This window comes from Hyalella azteca, unplaced genomic scaffold (assembly GCF_000764305.2).
Source record: "Hyalella azteca isolate HAZT.00-mixed unplaced genomic scaffold, Hazt_2.0.2 contig10843, whole genome shotgun sequence".
Lineage (NCBI taxonomy): Eukaryota > Metazoa > Arthropoda > Malacostraca > Amphipoda > Hyalellidae > Hyalella > Hyalella azteca.
Genome location: NW_025940862.1, coordinates 1 through 19,652, shown reverse-complemented (window position 1 = coordinate 19,652; position 19,652 = coordinate 1). Strand labels below are relative to the sequence as shown.

The 19,652-nt window shown below is 37.1% G+C and overlaps 2 protein-coding genes across 3 annotated transcripts; one reads left to right on the top strand and one right to left on the bottom strand.

The window, feature by feature from the left end:
• The first annotated feature begins 8,621 nt into the window (after positions 1-8,621).
• LOC108669358 (mitochondrial mRNA pseudouridine synthase RPUSD3) lies at positions 8,622-13,327 on the top strand. 2 transcript variants are annotated; one of them, XM_018156670.2, is made up of 7 exons: positions 8,622-8,828; positions 9,281-9,521; positions 9,981-10,146; positions 10,466-10,664; positions 10,944-11,060; positions 11,859-12,011; positions 12,298-13,327. In XM_018156670.2, exons 1-7 carry the CDS (start codon positions 8,676-8,678, stop codon positions 12,643-12,645), a joined length of 1,377 nt encoding a protein of 458 aa, XP_018012159.1. In that variant the 5' UTR covers positions 8,622-8,675; the 3' UTR covers positions 12,646-13,327. The 2 variants fall into 2 exon arrangements, with proteins under 2 accessions (XP_018012159.1, XP_018012160.1); XM_018156671.2 differs by lacking the exon at positions 10,944-11,060.
• Positions 12,965-19,364, bottom strand: LOC108669359 (angio-associated migratory cell protein). Its single transcript, XM_018156672.2, has 10 exons — positions 19,224-19,364; positions 17,609-17,702; positions 17,215-17,380; positions 16,565-16,689; positions 15,796-15,930; positions 15,362-15,506; positions 14,370-14,566; positions 13,963-14,106; positions 13,359-13,540; positions 12,965-13,067 (listed from the first exon to the last, which is right to left on the bottom strand). Exons 2-10 carry the CDS (start codon positions 17,693-17,695, stop codon positions 12,989-12,991), a joined length of 1,260 nt encoding a protein of 419 aa, XP_018012161.1. The 5' UTR covers positions 17,696-17,702; positions 19,224-19,364; the 3' UTR covers positions 12,965-12,988.
• Positions 19,365-19,652: the final 288 nt, after the last annotated feature.

Here is a 19,652-nt window from a genome sequence, read left to right as displayed (position 1 = left end):
GGAACTGCGCGCTACATCGCGTAGTTCAGGTGGCTATGAGCTCGTGTGCTTGGGTGCTCAAATGTAGCTCTCACAGCCATCGGAACTACGCGCTACAACACATAGTTACGATCGTAGCGTGTAGATCAATACGGCGCATCGGCCATATCGATCGTAAATCGCGATTTATGGAGAAGCATAATTGGCGACCGGCGTCCAGTGGTGTCCAGTGGCATCCACCTTGGCGTCTTTGGTGCATGAAATCGGCGTCTTCAACCTATGTTGTGCCATGCTCTACAGTCTGGTGTGGAGGAACAGACGTAATACTCACATTACTCAGTACAGTATGCCTTTAATTATCTTTCAATAATATATGATTTTTTTTTATATGGAAATTTGGTGAATGGGAAATCTAGAACTTTATTTTAGAAGAAATTTTCTCCAAAGTCATATGGCAACACTGAATACCGTCTGTTTACATTTCGTATGTATAATAGCCGCAGTTTACGATTACCGTACGTTCCATATCCGATAAGGCGGACAAGCAGAAGAGTCAGAAGTAACCCGGACATGTCTTACATTTTATTATTGTCAGTTCGACTCGTGTAGTCAATATACTCGCGTATATTGTCGACTAAAATAGTACAACTATTTTAGCTTTCTAAAGTACGGCGCACGGCGCATTTTTTTACCAGCATAGTACAAGTACGGCGCACCGCGCAGGTCGTTAAAATGACAAAATAAATTCCCGCGCACCTGGCACATCTTCCTGACCATGGAGGCTTGGAAGCTTCATAGCCTATATTATTAGGCTATATAGGACATAGGTAGCCTAATCTTTAATCTTTCTTCATAGGACTTGCCCTTCATTTCAAGCCTGAGGCTGAAGCCTGGAATTATCCTTGTTGCAGGTCTTTGAACATTCTCTATTAAATTTTTGTCCTTTTCAAATCTCGGTGACCACACAATGTTTCCAAAGTCTAGATTTGGGCGCACGTCAGCAACAAACAACTGCTTCATCGCTTCTGCATCTAGGAACTTGTATGAGCGTCTGATAAGTCCAAGAAGTTTGTTGGATGTGTTGGCCTGCTTTTCAACATGCTTAGAAAATTTCAGCTCATTGTCAACATAAGTAAACTCCGAGATCTTTTTCCACACTAGACTTTTCAATCATTACTCTCTCATTGCAAGTTGCAACCATGTCTTCTCAAAGTTCTCATACTGTAATCTTGCTGTTCATTGTTCTTCTAAGTTCTAAACTCTAAAGTAATCTAAACTCCCAGGTGAAGTAGGTACTTTACACTTGTCATTGTCCACTGTGCAGAGAGTGGATGAATATTGCAAGATCTTTAGCAGCGCTTCAGTAGCAAAATTTACGCCTTCAGAAGATCTTGCCAACACATTTAAATTGAAATTCTTTAATTTAATATATTTGTCAGTCTTCGGCCAACTATTTAAAGAAAGTAAGGTTTCCGGTATGTTGGATTGATCAGTATGCAGTGAAGCTTGTCCGGAAATCAGTTGCGATGAGTTCCCGCCAGAAAAACGTAAACATCAAGTTTACGATTACATAGTTGCGGTCACATTTGAGCAGTCAGTTCAGTTGACACTGAATCGGACACATGTTCAGTTGACACTTGCTGTACAATCGGACTGTTTTTAGGGTAAAATTAGTTATTTGGGACTAAAAACTCTCTCTTTGCCACTATGTTTGGGGTAACACGCGCATGCAACTTTGTAAATAAGTTTGTGGCTTGTAAATAGTTTTTCATTATTCAGTGTGAATGGCTTTTCATTAATAAAATACTTAAAAAAAAACTTTTTAAAAAACCACGTTTTTCTTGTGGACTAAAAAGTAGAAAATAAATTATGGCTTGTCCCAAAAAACGTGTGTCGAGCAGATTTATGATAAAAGCGAAAAGCACACAACACACGAATTTTGGAAATTTGATGGCGAACGTACAGCCCGTCCGACACACGTTTTTTGGGGCGAGCCATAATTTATTTTCTACTTTTTAGTCCACAAGAAAAATGTGTTTTTTTAAAAAGTTTTTTTCTAAGTATTTTATTTTCTACTTTTTAGTCCACAAGAAAAACGTGTTTTTTTAAAAAGTTTTTTTTAAGTATTTTATTTTCTTCTTTTTAGTCCGTTGCTACACATGAAAAACGTTGTTGCGAGCCAATTTACTTGCCTTGACGTACGTATCGATGATACGCAGCGTAAGCGCCTGCTCGTCTATAACGTCAGCGCCCGCACGTCATACTATATATATACTAATCATATATACTTTACTCAATTAAGCTAATTTAGTTCTCTAATTGCTAGTTTTTATGATTGTATCTGAAATTGTTAGGCGAAAATAGCCTGCATGCCGAATTTCAGATCTCTAGAGCAATCAGAAGTGGGCTAATTTTTGTTGTAAATGTTAACAACAAACAAACAAACAAACGCGAAGCTAAGCTAAGAAAAATGTGTTAAAAATTACCTGGCGACGCATCTCAAAATTACCTGGCAACACTTAGGGCTTAAAAACCCATACATTGGCAATGCTGCATCCACCCTCTGCACCATGGGTCATTGTCAACATTAAACTGCATCTTCCATCATCCATGTCACGTATCAGCCCAGTTAACTAAACTGTCAGATCATCTTGCAATTGCGCTTTCTTGACGCATCCTACCCTGTATTATGAACTTTTGTGTCATTGGCATACAAGGAGCACAAGCTGGACACACATCGTTTATAAAAGCAACAATCAAAATAGGCCCAAGAATGCTTCCTTGTGGCTTGTGGCATGCCACTGCGCACTGATGCCCACTGCCCAGTCTGACATGATTCTGTTAATTTGTTTACCGTTAAGTCGTCTACCTACTAGAAAATCTCTGATCCATTCCCATTGGTGATTGGAGTATGTTTCCCTCAATTCCCAAAGACTTCACTTTATGCAACAGGCCAGCAGCTGCTCATGCGGAACACTGTCAAATGCTTTGGCAAAATTGAGGTACAATGTATCCACTGGCTCCCTTTTGTCCAGCAGGCGAGTCCAATTGTTCAACGTAGATGATAAGTTAGTGGTGCAGGATCTACTGGCAATAAAACCATGTTGACAATCTGGTAAGAGATGGTGAGCAGTCAATTGATTGATGATCCTATCTCTCAACAGATTCCATCAGCTTACAAACAACACTTGTCAGACTGACAGGGCAAAAGTTGCCAGGGCTGCTTTTGTCACCTTTTTTGATCAATGGTGTTACTTGAGTTTTTTCCAGTTAGCCAGCAAAGTCCCTTTGATTAAGGTTTTTGAAAGAATACTGTTGAAGGGCCAGCCAGGATGGTTGCTAATTGGTTGAGTAATCTTAGGACCCAAGTAGGGTAGAAACCATCTGATCCAGATGACTTGTTGGGATTCAGGAAGGCAGGGTGCTTGAGAACCTCCTCTTTGTGTATCTCAAAACTAGTTGATTTCAAGCTCACTGGTCACTCCTCAATATCTGGAATACCGTAAAATGGGGTAACTTTGATCATTTTTTTTTTCAAAATGATGCCATTTTTTACTAGATAAGTTAAACTTAAATTGAAACATGCAAAATACAGGTCTATACTCTAGCTTTACTCACCATAAATTGCTGGCTCCTGCCTCTCATAGTTTTGATGTAATTTCAAAAAAAGTGATGGTCTTTGTTACCCCAGCTCTTAGGGTTTCTTTGACCGGGTGGTAAAATCAATTTTATTTTTTGTTAAAATAACTCCAAATAATTCCAGGTTGTGGTGCATTGTAGTAGAACTCTTCTAGTTACATATGCAAAAGACAAATTTTAGGAAAGTGTCATAGTTTGCAAATGGGGGGCACCGCCTCCCAATGGGCGAAATGTGACCACCTAATGGCAGCCGTGACGGGGTAACATTGACTGGTTTGGAAATTAAGTTAAAATTACCATATATAAGACTCTGTAGAGTCTGAAACATAAAGAAAAAAACATTAATAGGTGTATCAAACATAAAATATGTTATATAGGTATATACCTATGGTAATTTTAACTTAATTTCGAAGCCGGTCAATGTTACCCTGTCACGGCTGCCATTAGGTGGTCAAAGTTTCCCCATTGGGGGGCGGCGCCCACCATTTGCAAACTATGACACTTTCCTAAAATTTGTCTTTTGCACATGTAACTAGAAGAGTTCTACTACAATGCATCAAAACCTGGAGTTATTTTACCGAAAAATAAAAAAATTGGAGGGGGTACTCTGACAGGCTTTAAATAATAGCTCTTTTTTGTGGGTCACATTATTAATTTTTTAACCTATTAGATATGCAAACTTTTTAAATCTTTCTATTGTGTTACGTAGCCTCAGTACAGCAATCCCTTGATTAACGCGGTTAATAAATCCCTGAGTTTTACCGTGTTAAGCAAAACCGCGCTAATCAAACTTAAGAATATATGGGAATAATTATAATAAATCCTCAAAAATAGCAAAGTTACATAATAATTGTTTTTCCACTAAAATTCATCATATTTTTTTTCTAAATAATAGGGGAAATAAATAAAAGAAATGCGAATGAATTAACATTTATTTTTTACTGAAAAACGAATCCAATTTCAATTGCACAGTAGATTTCTTTCTCTCCTGCATAATTGTGCAATAGCAATTCACTTGCCAATCCAGGCCACGGCAAACATTCATGCTTCTTTCTTCATTTGGGTCTACTTCTCTTCAGTTGGGTCTACCCTAGGTCTTCACCGATCTTCGTTTTCGTTTCACCATTATCAAAACGCTTAATTATTTCAAGCTTAGTCTCCAAAGTGATATTTTTACGTTTAAGCGTTCCCTTTTTGTCCATAATTATGACGGTAATTTATCAAGGAAAATTATGTAGTTTGATAAGAGTGAGCAGTAGATATGGCAGCAATCTTGACCAGTTGAAGGCTAACAAGTAACTAGAGCACCGGCATGGCGCACTTACCGGCAAACATTGCCGAACTCGACCATTCGAGTTATGAACAAGACAAGGCACGGTTAAACCGACTCTGTAGTCAGCACAAGTGCCTACAGAACGGGACCTTATTTAAAGAATTATTGGCTGAAATTCATAAAGTAACAACATTTGGCGAATTTTTCCAAAAGTCGTAACAAAAGTAACAACATAAGATCTAATAAGCAAAAAGTAACAATACGTTACGAACGTAACACCTCTGGCTAGAGGCAGGAAAATGATGCGTTGTGAAAAAAAAGTCATGCTAATCAAAACTGGCAAAGCGTAGATTAAGGGTAGGTCGCAAATTTTTTTTCCGCGTTAATCAAAACCGCGGTATTCAAAACCGTGCTAACCAAGGGATTGCTGTATTAGGCCTTTGATGGCCATTGACAAAATTTTTCTATGTCAAATCGTTTTTGAGTTTTGGGGGTTTTTGTTAAAAAAATGAAAAGTGGTCAAAGTTACCCCGCCGGTCAAAGTAACCCTATTTTACAGTACTGTTCAAGTCCTCATCTGCGAAGATGTTGCTAAAAAACTGATTTTGGCCTTGCCCTCCTCAGAAGATATCTTTTGTTGATATACATTCAAATCAGCAATACCATTCCTTGTCTTACACTTCAAACTAGCATACAAAAAGAAGGCTCTCAGGTTGTTATTTTTTTTTTTTTTTGGCAATATCTTTTTCAAAGTTTTTCACTTCAGTGCTACAAGCTTTTTTAGCTTGATTTTGAACTCTTGCATACAGGTTATACTCAGCATCAATGCAATACGAGTCTGTAAAAAATGCTGGTGGGCTTCCTTCTTTGCCTTTGGCTTTGTTTTAACTGTATTGTTATCCAATGTGTTTTTCTGACTCCATCAAGCTTTATCTTGGTAAAAACATAAACTGATGTTGTGAAGTGAAATGCATATAGGTATATATCACTTCCATTCATAAGGATATAAAGTTGCCATTCTTGAACCAATAACTCAGATGAACAGTCTGGTCTTTTTGCCACAAACTGCATGAGCCAATATCATATCTCTACACAGTAAATTCAATATGATGTCTGTTGCTTGTTTTTCCATTAACTTTAGCACAAATCATTCTGCTTGAGCGTTTCACCTTTTATTTATGGTTGTACACAATGCTAACTTGTGGGCAAGGGATCCTTAACTGCTGAAAAATGACAATCAGGATTTTTTATTTTAGATTTCAAGAAGGAGCTTTTAGTATACCTAACAATATAAGTTTCAAATTACATACTGGGAATATTCATATCCAGTGTAATGATATATGAATAAATGAGCTAGATGACAAGGTTTTTTTTTTTTCCTGCAGAACTATGATTTGCTTAACTGGGAAAAGTCCTACTTTTTCTGAAATATTGCAGCTATACTATCATATTTTCAGTAGGTATGAAATCTTGCAGCTCTAATGTAATGTAGGTATTTTTGTTTGATTGAAGAAATACCATCAAATGGAGTAATAAGGGACGGGCAGGGTAAATCGGGATGTGTATCCCTCATTTCGTAGAAATGTTGTGGCTGCAAAACTAAAAAATAGTGGCGTAAACTTCAACATTTATTACTATCTATTATGTATAAATCTAGTTCAGAAATCATACATTTACAATCTCCAAAAAATTGCTGAAAAAAAGTGTGAAAAGTGAGATTTTGGAAGAGTACCTCTACTAAGGTCTGGAGCAAAGAAAAATATATGCCGTCTTAAAAAATTTTACTTACATAAAAGTTGCACACAGGTGTTGGCTTGTAAACGCGATTGACAGAATTTCATTCCCAAAATAAATGGAAGCTATTTCCGTGCAACGAGGTAATAAGGGACACCCTTAAAAATGCATTTACAGTAGAACTTCAGTTAGCATAGGCTCCAATTAACAAAAAAATTGATAAACAACAAAGAATTTTGATTACATTTACCTTGCTCAGCGAAAAGAATTTCACTTGTAGAAAAATTGGTGCATCATCGGTCATCCCAAATTGTGCTTAGAATGTCATCTATAGAATTGTGCACCGGGCATCATAGAATGAAAAGTAATTGACCTAAACTATGATTTATTTCTCCAAAACATATGATAGTTCAGTTGTCACTAAAACATTCCTTTCTGTTTCAGGTATGTTTTTTACAATTATTTTTTTTATAGTGAATTCACTTAACCTAGTTAAAATGGTGTGAAATTACAAGCCGTCCTGTAAGCTTACAGATACAGAAGAAGCGCTATAGGGCTGTTTAAATGAAGCTTGCAGTGGACAAGGTTGTAAATGCTCAATGGCATGGTAATATCATATCAATAAAGGAAAAACAAGTAAAAATCACAGAAAATATCATTTCATCTACATCTACATTATCTACAATGAAAGAGGAGGACTTCAGAATACTGTTAGTAATGGATGAGTATACTCTGCATGCTTCAAACGTTTTAAAATTAAGTTTTATTGCAAGTGTCCCGGATTACCCCGTTCCCAGGGGTAATTTGGGACGCTTTTATTTTGCACCTGGTGCCTCATGTATAGCATATAGAATTTTTTGGAGATGCCATTCGATAGCCCTTGCAAAGAGCTTTGAGATGAGCCCAAACTCGTTTCTGAAATGTTTCATGGTAAGAAGTTATTAACAAAAAATGCTCAAAACCATCCCTTATTACCCTGTTTGATGGTAGCAGTATTCAAATGTGTCATTTCACAAAATTTTCAACTTCTGCAGTTTAGATTATTTAGAAAAAACAAAGATATCAACCCTCCAATGAAATTTATTAAAATTTTAATAGAATGATGAGATTCTCACATGAAAGATTGTTTTCTATTTTTTTAGAGAATTTGGTACTTGGTAGTACATGAAAATTTGAGTTGCCCATTCTTCTCCTATAGTTTAAACAATTGAAGTAGTATTGTAGTGTTGAATTGTCATTGGCCAATGGCCTCTTCTATTTTTATTATTTGAACCGTATACCACAGTGAAGCCATAGTTGTGAGCCTGATTTTTGAGTAGTATCCTATTTACATGATTTTGTACTTGTGTAGATCAAAATTTCATCATTCAATGCGTCTTATATCTTGATGATGAACGATTGAGACATTCAAACATTGTCAACAAAAGAAAAATGTCCTTTGGTATTACCCTGATTTTTTATTTACCAGTGCGAATGAAAGACATTGTTCAATATATTGAAAAAACTAATAGGAAAATTGTCTTTATGCTATTCAGACTTAGCAGCAATACTTAGCTTAGCTGGATTCTGGAATACTATAAAATGCGTAAAGTTTCTGTAATTTTTGGGCAGATACATGTCCTGTTGCAGTTGTGATTGGTTGAGGCTCTATGTCATCCACTCCAGACTCTGATTGGTTTATAGGATTGTGATGTCATCCTATACAGACTGTGATTGATTGTGTGATGGCCTATTCAATATGCTCTGTGTTTTGGTTATTTTAATACCCCTCTACAATTCCACACTGCTTAGCAGTCCCAGGCTAAGATATACCTATCACTGCTTTGGCAGTTTACAAGAGTGAAGCTCAGCAACAGAGGCTTCCAAACGTTGCTGGATTAACCAGATATTTATCAATGCTGCTTGTTTGTAATTTGTGGAGGTCACTTAAACCCAGCTTGGTATTGTTGTGTAGGCTGTTATTAATATGTAATAACATATTTTTTATCCATTTCATAGGATCTTGAAAAAACAATTTTCAAATATATGTAATTGTTGCATAATATTTGCCATGCATTACATCAAGACATATAACAGACTTTGCATGTGCATTCAGCACCACTTGGTGCCTGTAGTGAGGCCTGTGTGCAAAGCAACCCTGCTGTCTCCCAGCCATACAGATTCATCATTACAGCATTCGTGGTGGAATTACATCAGGGCCAATGTTAGTATAATGATACTAAAAGAAAGACCTGTACTAACATTTTTTGTTGCTAATTATTTGATTATCACTTTCAGTCATCTAGCTAAAATGGATTAATTAAAGCAATTTTTTTCTCTATTAAATTTATTTAGAAAATAGTTTGTTCTGGATTTAATTTTTTTTTCTGTGGAATTAAATTTTTTTATTCATGTTTAATGGGTCAGGAAACTTTTTTTCTTAGCTATCATTTATTTGAGTTTTCATCAAGTATGGGCCAATATAAATAATAATATGGGAAATTTAGAATGAAAAACTTGACCTAAATCACTGAAACAAAGATCATTGTAATTATTGTAAAGGATGGCAGTATTGTAACCTTTATGCAGCCTTGTTGACATTCAACAAAGAAATTTTTGATACATTTTTCTTTCCTATTGTGTCAAATTTGTAAAATTAAAATATTTAAATTTCAGAAGTTGTCTGTGCAAGCCCAAGAGAAGTCTTGGCAGCAGAACACAAAGTCTAACTCAGGGCTGCCAGGAGAAAAGCCTCAGTCAAAAAAGGATGCCTGTAAGCATCAGGGATCAAAAGGCCAGGATCAAGACTATGTGCACAAAAACAAAGTAAAATCTCATTTCTTCTCTTCCATCTACCCCTGGAGTACAAAAGTTGAATTGGCAGAACATCTCCTCCAGTCTCAGATATTCAACAATGGTGAGCATTTGTTACATTGATTATTTAATTAATCAATTTCTGTAAGTTAAAAACATTTCACCACCATCAGTAATTATTGAGTGATTGCACTGAATTCAACACCTTTTAATGAGAATGTTGTAATTTTTGGCCTGAAATGAATACTATTGTTACATTCAAGTGTTCAGAAAATATACAAGTTACCTTATTGAAATTTTGATAGTAGGTTTGATGGTAGAGTACCTACTTAAAGTATGATTTGCTCAGTACTCAAAACTTAAGATTCTGCTAAGTTACCATGTAGAGGAGTTATTAAATATTATGAAAGCTTAAGATCACAATCAAATCTTTTACCAATTTATATTATTTTTTTAACCAGCTGAGCTTGTGAGCTGTATAATATGTTTAACCAAATTAATGCTGCTTTACTTTCAACAGTCTAATTGTCGTATATTATTTACATTTTACTCTCATTTCTAGATGATCTTCTTGTGTTGAACAAGCCTTACGGTGTTGGCCAAGTTCATACTGGGTCACGAACATGCTATGGTCCAGCACCTCCTCCATTCACCCTACAAGATGTTCTCCCTATCATCAAGGAAATCACCAAGGAGAATTATCTTTCTGTTGTAGTGGCACCTGAAAAGTGAGATGCACAAAATATACGTGATTTACTTTGCTACTTTAAGGATCAAAGATACGGTACTGCAACATACAGTCTCAATTTTAAAAAAATAGCAAAACCTCCACATTTTGTCAGTCCCACTGTCTATTCATTGATAGTCAGTATGGGTTGAACAGTGTATTATTTAAGCATGTTGCAGAAGATTTTTGTGATAATAAAATTGAATTAGAATGAATTTGCTACATGGTTCTTAACTTCATCACTTGCACTTATCTTTTGAGTTCAGCTGATGAAAGTAAACTGGAACATGTCCTTACATAAGGGAATACTTGTTTTGCAGGTGGCACAGTGGAATTCTGATACTTGCGAAAAAAGCCAAAGTCGGCAACAAAATGAAATACTGTCTAAAAAAATCTGTGAAACTGCAAGTGTGTCCAAAAGAATTTTGGTGCATAACACGGAACCGAGCATACCCCAAAGACAGAAGCTACAGGCAAGCAGCTCTCAGAGCTGAAGTAATTGACTCTTCAGTCAAAGTGGTGAGATCAAATACTTGTATGCATTTATTCATAATTCAAACCAATTTTTTTCAGTATATATGATTCCATCCTCAAGGATAAATCAGGGCAGTCTAACAAGAGATTTCTAAGACCAGTTTTTCTAAAAGATATACCTATTAATAAATTCACCGTTGAACTGGTATTTGCAATCTCATGAGTAACTTTACTACTATTTCTCAAACGAAAGTAAAAATTTTGAAATCAATACAAATAATAATAATTTGCTCAAATTCATATTACATGTTTCTTTTATGTCAGTCAGTGTTGGAGTTTACTCCCAGTTTACGACGCATCAAAAATCGCCTTGTTGACCGTTTTTATGCTGCACATTGGACGCTGGCTGAGAGCAACACTACTGGGGCTGCTCTGGTGCAGGTCAGTAGCACTAGGGCTGCTCTGGTGCAGCTCAGTACCACTGGGGGCTGCTCTGGTGCAGGTCAGTACCACTGGGGGCTGCTCTGGTACAGGTCAGTACCACTGGGGCTGCTCTGGTACAGGTCAGTACCACTGGGGCTGCTCTGGTGCAGGTCAGTACCACTGGGGGCTGCTCTGGTGCAGGTCAGTAGCACTGGGGCTGCTCTGGTGCAGGTCAGTACCACTGGGGGCTGCTCTGGTGCAGGTCAGTACCACTGGGGGCTGCTCTGGTAAAGGTCTGCACCACTGGGGCTGCTCTGGTACAGGTCAGTACCACTGGGGCTGCTCGGGTACAGGTCAGTACCACTGGGGGCTGCTCTGGTACAGGTCGGTTCTATTATAATAGCTGATGAGTCAGTCAAAATGGAATAAACTTATCTCATGATTCACTTTTGAAATTGCGTCAATAATGCTTGAAAAAAAAATAATTTTTCTTTTATGACGACGAAAACGCATGCATGAACTAAGCAAAATCAGGACTAGGCTGCGTGATCGTGTCAGTAATATCAACGCCATTAAAGTATAGGGTCTTATAGATGGACCGGAATATTTGTGGAAGTTTAAATCTTGAGCTCGTTACTCAAGGGACCGTGAAAATATGCAATCAGTCTTACTCATAAGTGAAGCCAGTCGTGACGGTATATACTGGGGCATAATGGCATAGCAATGTTATATGCATCCAGCATCAGAATAACAGCAGTGCCCAGTTTCTATAAAAAATAAATTCTTTCGTTCACGACACTTGGTGTACGTTCTCAGGTGGGAGTGACCCGAACGATGCACCACAGCTTGAGAGTGTGGCTCTCTCACCACCTGGCCCCTCCTCTGGGCGACCATCTGTTCGGGACGAGGGTTGCCTACCTCTTGAACACGCCAGTTCCTGTACCGCACACTCGAGCCAAAAATATACCAGTGAGTGTAGAGCATCTAGCAACATAATTCAGCTCTATGGAGCATTCTTCGAGGAAGCTTGAAATTTATAGCGCTTAATGAATAATTACTCTGATTAAAATTGGTTCTGGAAAAAAAGGGTGCTTGAAGAAAGTTTGAATGATCTGTTTTGAGCGAGCTCCGTCTTGTCGCGAGTATTTCTTTCCGCAGGATTAAATAAATGTGGGAGTAGTATCAAACTTTCATCTTGCGTGGTTAGCAGTGTATGTGAATATCAGCAATTTTTAATTAAACTTCATTTTACCAGCCGTATAACTTCAAGCTGCTGCAAGAGCTCGACTTGATGCCGTCAATTCAAGACCTAATACCTCTGATGATTCACTTGCGCACGGTGACTCTATCTGGCTTCTATGAGAGAAAACCAGCCAATCAAAAGGAACGAGATCTTAGCTGCTTTACGTCGCTCAACGACACCAAACTTGAGAGTCCTACAGTCACTTCATTGGAGGTGCGGGAAAATCAACAAGGCGGACCTAATGATGAAAAGAAGCCAGTCTACGATAATGAAAAAGACTTGGTTTTCGTTGCACCTCTTCCCCAGCACTTCAAATGGACTTTAGAAAAACTAGGAATTGAAATTCCTGCATCTTCGTGACAGCCACTTACATTCACATAAATTTCATGAGAATTTTGTTGGAAGCGAGTCTTGATTGGGTAAAGAGTGGTTAGCTTTTTGCTCTCCGCCATTCTGTACTTATGTATAGTAAATTTTATACTGCATTATGATTTATCTGAACTACCAAGTGAAACGGACTGCAAGAATGTATTATTACGTGGCTACGAAACACTATATATTCTATATGTATATAGAATATAGTACTGCAAGGCGAATTTTATACACGTTGCTGTAAAAGCAGTCATCATTTAAAGACGTATGACGCAATGCAGACCGGTGGAGAAAAAAAAAGTTGGCACATGATTATTGTTTATTGCGACGGTCAGCTCTTGCTGCAGCTGCTCACATTATATATCCTGACGACTTTGTCATTCGAGCTGCTCGCCAAAATACTGCCGCTCCTGCAACACAAATCATGGCATCAATAAACTCTAATTTGGTCTCTGTAGGCGGCTAGATGTTGTTTTGCAAAACCACTAGACAGAATCTGCACACAATGACTGCTTCTAAAATTCTATCGAAAGTATCAACGCTGAGTAATTGTTCTAATGTCAAATTGTGAAATTTAAAAACGAATAGCTAATAATGTCAAATATCCACAGTACAACGCATTCGTCGAATTCTTACATTCATCTAAGTCTAATAAAATCTTTGTTCCATATTCTCGTCATTTGCAATTATCTACGACTGACCCATCTAGACTGAGGCTCATAACTTCCGATGAATGCCCCACGAGTTTAGCTAGAAGTTTGCCCGTGAGTGCGTCGTAATGACGGATGACGCCGTCGGTGCAGCCAACGAACACGGAAGACGATGAAGACGGAAAACAGAAACGCGTCACTCCCGCAGGCACTCGGATAACGTGGCGTGCAACCTGGAGGCAATGAATATAAAATTTGTTCATTTTTGAACATCTTGTGACAGATTTTCTGTCTTGCGAGTAATTTTGAAATTGGATCACAACTTCTAACTTTGTAAGACCATTAGGTCCGCGAGGAGAGTTATATACTGAATGACATTGACCGTGTCGTTTATAATAAAAATTATAACCATAAGTCAAAATTATCAAGGTTTTCGGCTGCAAAAAATCTGTCCATAACATTGAAACATATACAAAAGAACACTCGTGATCCAAATTGGATTCTGCACTTGGTATTGAATAATCAACACTGAAGAATGGTATCGCGAGGAAGTTGCAATGAAGGCCGACTTTGGAGAACAAATCTTCAGAACTTTAAGATTCTGATGGGCTTGGTAAATAATTCCTGATGAGAGAAATTCATCCCACAATCTCACCTGATTGTTAGTATCATAGATAACGATGGTGCCTCGAACATCAGCAAACATGGCCAGGTGAGGAACGCTCGAACAGAAGCCAACAGCTTCAATACTCTGCTTCTCGCCTGAGTTGAACTGTTCCACACTGAGGTTATGGATAGCCTGTAAAAAAATTTTGGCAATCAGTCGAGAGTGTTCATTTCTAACTCGCATACAGCGCATGAATAAAAAAATATTAATATTACAAATTGATTCACACAATTAACAAACATCAAAAATAAAAAGTGAAATCATAGAATTTTAATATGGGCAACATATATTCAGAAAATAGAAATCTAGTAACCATAAAAACAAATTGGTTCATATAATAATAAACATAAATAACTATCTTCTTCACAGCATACACTTCCTCAAGTCATCATCACCTTGCCGGTGTTTGTGTTGAAGATCTTGACGTCACCGTCCTGTGAACCAGCGATTGCAATGACGTTGTCAGGGTGGCAGGCCACCGCAATAACGGCGTCACTGAAACTGCTCAGCGGGTCTAGCTTCACAGCAGCCTCGCTCTTTATGTCCAGCACGCGCACCGAGCCATTGCTGTAGCCCACCACGGCGCGCTTGCCTGGACAATTGGATATCAACCAGTCACTCATTCAACTGAGAATTATAATAATGTAACTGAAAAGAACTTTTAAGAGCTAATTGGAACATTAGAAGTCAACAGCATACTGTATTCAGAGAATCATAGGAGGCAATAAAAAACTAAAACCTCACATCAATCAACTTTAAAGAGAAATTTGCTCAACTTAAAATTATCACCAAACTTCAATACTATAATCATACTCATAATCACCTTTCATATTCCTCAACAAAATTTTTCCTCTTAAATTGTAATTTTTGTAATTCTTCCAGAAATATTTTTAGAACTATGGAGGATTTTTTTTGGTATTTTGGAGAATTCATGAATAGTATATATTTCAATATACATGAATCTGATGCAAAATAATTTTTATCATCAACAGATACAGTGGGGGAAAAATAAATATTCGTACACTTGAAAAATCGTATTTTAATGTATGTAAGTGCACAAACTTAACAGGAAAAGTGATTTAAATTATGTATAGAGACGCATTCAACCAAGTATTAAATTAAAATAATGCGGATTTATTGTTTTGTACGAATACTTTTTTCACCCCGAAAAGTGAACATGTTGCATTGTTTTTTGTTGCATTGAGATTTAATTTCTTTTGATAGTATTTTTGAATACTATGCGTCTCTATACATAATTTAAATCACTTTTCCTGTTAAGTTTGTGTACTTACATACATAAAATACTATTTTTCAAGTGTACGAATATTTATTTCCCCCCACTGTATGTCATTACTTTTTGTAAGCAAGTATTGGAATGAACCCTCACCATCTGGCGTACAAGAGCCACTCTCAACAGAAGTGCCAGGGTTGGCGAGAGTTTTTGTTATTCCTTTAGGCACCAACCACACCCACACTTCGCCACTCTCGGTGCCACAAAAGAGAATATGGCTGTTCTTATGCCACTCCAGCCACTGTTGGGAAAACCAATGTTAGTTGTCATAGCGCATTCTTTGGATATCAATTGTATCCACACCAAATGGTCATGAATTAATTATATGAGCATTAATAACACATAATATTGTAACTAGTAACAAATGCAATATTGTACCTTTAAATAATATTTTGTGCAAAATTTTTAGAACGTTTCAAAGAGCAACTGAATATTTTAACTCAATGATGATAGTTTTACAACAGTTTCAAGCAGAAAATCATTTAAAATTTACTAAAATAAGAGAAGATGTTATGAGCCAACACACTTACTCTCATCTCACTGCCGGTGTGAAAGGAGAAGCATGACTCTCCATTCCTCACTCTCCACACTTGCACCAGACCGTCGAGATCACCAGTAGCCACCAGCTCGCTGTCATGGCTCACATATGCAAATTCAACACTTTCCTGTCAATCACAAAGTGAAAAATGTTATTTATATTACTGTATTGACTACTTATCAGACCATATATGTATACAAATTGCACTGTTCATGGAATTGTTGACCCAACTCTGGTTTTTTACCTTTGTTTCTGAAAAAATTACAAGACTTATTTTTCTACTTATGTAGAAAGGTAGAGAATTCAAACAGTATCGGATTTACACTGGCTTGTTGGTGCACAATGATACTGATGATACAATGGAGGAGTTCAACAGATGAGGCCAATGAGGCTTGTCCTCATTTTCTGACATATTGGGCCATATTTATCTGACTCTTCTCTTAACATTTATACCTATACAAGTTTGGAGTGCCATAGACATGACTTGCATTACCATTGGGCACAATGGTTAGCAATATTCTAATGCAATATGCAAATACTGACAACATATTGGCAAGTTTATTTTGAAAGTTAATGCCTCCACACCTAGTAAAAAATAAGTGATAGCCATTAAGCATGTTTCATGCAAATTCAAATGCTTGTATTGAAATAGTGATTTATTTGCTCAACATAATAATCAATGGAAATTTCAATGCACCTGAAACATAGCCAGTGCCTTATCAGAAATCATTCTATGTTTATATATAGTAATCACTACTTACAGAATGGCCTGTGCATTTGAAAAGTACATTGCCCGTGTAGGAGTTGAGGACATAGCCTGAGTTATCTAAGCCACCTGTTGCAATAAGACTGCCACACTGGGAGACACAGCAGCACAATACACTATCTGAAGGAGGAAAATAAAATATTACAACTGACTTGAATCTGATAGCTCAAATACTTCAAAATTAAACTTGTCACAGTGTGCAAAATCATGTTGTCATGATAAACATTTTTTATATTAATCAATGTACTATTGCAGGAGGTGAAGTATGAAACTGGTTAGACAGCTCTAAAATTTCACATAAAAGCTCTAATATTGAATAAACTGATTATTAACAGTAAAAATTCATTCATATACCTTACTTAGCCTTTAGTCTACAGACAGTATATCTGTTTTCATATGAGAACTGCTACAGCATGTAGTTTTGTTTGATATTCTTCTAACACCAAATAGAAGAAAGACCAAATATATATATATAACTGACAAGTAGGGTTATTGTGCAACACGTTTCATCATGTACACTAATATATCTATTGAAACCAATTGCTCTGGAAAATGGTGTAAGTGAAGTTTAAAATGCATCAACCGTTTCCTGGAAAACTTATTTGTATAGATAATTAGAAGAAATGAAGACAAATGGAGAGTTACCCTCATTCTTCTCAAATAATAGTGATGACTCAATAGTTTCACAATCATCTTCAGCAATGGGCAAAAAATCGGGTTCTTCATCTGCATCATCATCCATGCCAACTTCTGCATTGTCATCATCTTGATCAACTATGGATTCTTGGTGGTTGTCATCAATATCTAAAACCTGATGGAAAATTTAACTGTAATCAAAAATAAAGAGAAAGTTACCTCCTTATATTTCTATGTTTACTTATATTGTGAACATCAATATTTAAATCAATGCTTGAGTTATTAAACCAAAACATAAACTAGCTTCAAGTTCAAGATTATAACAATAAAATACTCAGCACAAGCCATGACAAGTAGAATTAAAAGGGTAAAATGCCTAGTTATGAAAATTATTCAAACAAACCTCAAATTCATCTGGGTTCAAAATGGAATCATCTTCATCACTATTGTGATTTGACAAATCTGCAGGTAGAGATGAATTTGCATCCATTGAGATTCTGCAGAAATATGATGTAAGAAAATTCTCAATCAAAAAGTTAGTTAGAAATAATTAGTGTTTGCTAATTTGGATTGTTAGCAAAAATTTCCAAATACCATTAATAAAATCTATTGTTCTACTACAAGGCATTTTCAAAAATCAAAGACAAAAATAGGCTGGTTTTAATTTTTCAAGTAAAAGACTATGAGCAGGCCATAAAAAACAGCTGAAATTGACTACAAGCATGGGCATTTTCCTCTAAGAACTCTAATTTACAGGCGGCTTCTGCCCAATTGTTTGCACTTAGGCCTATTTATCATTTTTCTTCTTCATGAAATGTTTTGTGTGCTTTGGCACACCTGAGGAAGTAGGAACTAAGCAGAGTGCCAGAGCCCAAGCCAATGACCATAAAAAGAGGAGAATTTGTCTGAAATTAGTAAGTTTTTATCGCATGTGCTTTGCGGCTTCTGCGGGTGGCAGGGGCTGCCAGGCATAGTGGCAAACCAGAGCTTTTTTAGAATCAGTTCATTTTTAATTTCCTCATTTACCCAAGATTTATATCATTTCCTTATGTATGATACTGCTGGTATCCAGGATACTTTACTGGTCTGCTTATAGGACTCACAAATGAACTTGAGGGAGAGTCTAAAAAACTTTCTGCTTTGCCACTATGCTGCCGGGCCACTATGCAGAGGGTGGATGCAGCGTCGCCAATATATGGATTTTTAAGCCCAAAGTGTCGCCGGCCATTTTAAAGATGCATTGCCGGGTAATTTTTAATGAAAAGCCATTTACGCTGAGTAATGACGAACTATTTACAAGCCACAAACTTATTTAAAAGGTTGCAGGCACGTGTTACCCCACATAACTAATTTTACCCTAAAAACAGTCCAATTGTACAGCAAGTGTCAACTGAACATGTAATAAAGCAGTCAGACCGCTCTAATGTGACCGAAACTACGCAATCGAAAAACGTTGTTTACATTTTTTGCGGGAACTCATCGCAACTGATTTCCGGACAAGCTTCGCTGCATCGTAATCCATCCAACGTACCGGAAACTTTACTTTTTTTCTAAATAGTTGGCCGAAGACTGAGAAATATATTAAATGCAAGAATTTCAATCTAAATGTGTCGGCAAGATCTTCTGAAGGCGAAAATTTGACTACAGAAGCATCGCCAAAGATCTTGCTATATTCATCCACTCTCTGCATAGTGGCTGCCGGGCTGGGGTGGGCCTCCATCTCTAATTGCTCCTATGCAATTTCCCCTGATTTTGGACTTTCTGGGGGTTTTGATGCCAGGTTTAAACATACCTACCTTAGATTTCATGATAATTTTAACATATACATTTTTAGAGTTAAGATTTTAAAATGACTTGCAAGCTGATTTGATTTGGATGGGGAAAAGACTTTATTTGGCATACTATTAACTGAGTATTAACAATATCAAATATTTTCTACTTCAAGGTTTTGGTGTGTAATGGGGCATTGGGGCTGGCACAGCACGTCTTTCTGCCTACAAGATCTAAGTAAAACTCACTCCGTAGGCGCAGAACGGTGGGCCGTGAAGGTAATGTAACAGATGTTTCACAACGCGCAGTTTGCAGGGGCCAGAGAGAGAGAGAGAAGATATTTTTTGCGTAAAAAGGGTTCCGTGGAAATCAAAATCCGTTACTGCGGAAAATATTAAGGCTTAAAAGTAGTATAGAGACCGAGCGCATGGCGCCATTTTCCATAAACAGCTTAAATTATAGTTTCCAATCATTTACCCCAAATCTTACCCAACAAAATTACCTAATTACCCTTGATCCTTCAATATTATTACGAACAATTACCCCGAATCTGCATAAACAGCTTAAGGGGACCGCCTAACCTAAAATTTTCAATTTAGGCGTTTTCCACTTTTTGGGCTCATCTTAAAGCTCACTTTTCAACGCATTCAACGGTACCAGAATCATCCCTGTGCGTC

Coding starts and splice junctions, on each gene's coding strand:
- LOC108669359 (XM_018156672.2), bottom strand. CDS start 17,695: ATGGATGCAAATTCATCTCTACCTGCAGATTTGTCAAATCACAATAGT. Junction 16,690..17,214: donor ATTATTTGAGAAGAATGAGG/GTAACTCTCCAT, acceptor TTCCTCCTTCAG/ATAGTGTATTGTGCTGCTGT. Junction 15,931..16,564: donor TCAAATGCACAGGCCATTCT/GTAAGTAGTGAT, acceptor TGTGATTGACAG/GAAAGTGTTGAATTTGCATA.
- LOC108669358 (XM_018156670.2), top strand. CDS start 8,676: ATGCATTACATCAAGACATATAACAGACTTTGCATGTGCATTCAGCAC. Junction 10,147..10,465: donor GTTGTAGTGGCACCTGAAAA/GTGAGATGCACA, acceptor CTTGTTTTGCAG/GTGGCACAGTGGAATTCTGA. Junction 12,012..12,297: donor CTCGAGCCAAAAATATACCA/GTGAGTGTAGAG, acceptor TCATTTTACCAG/CCGTATAACTTCAAGCTGCT.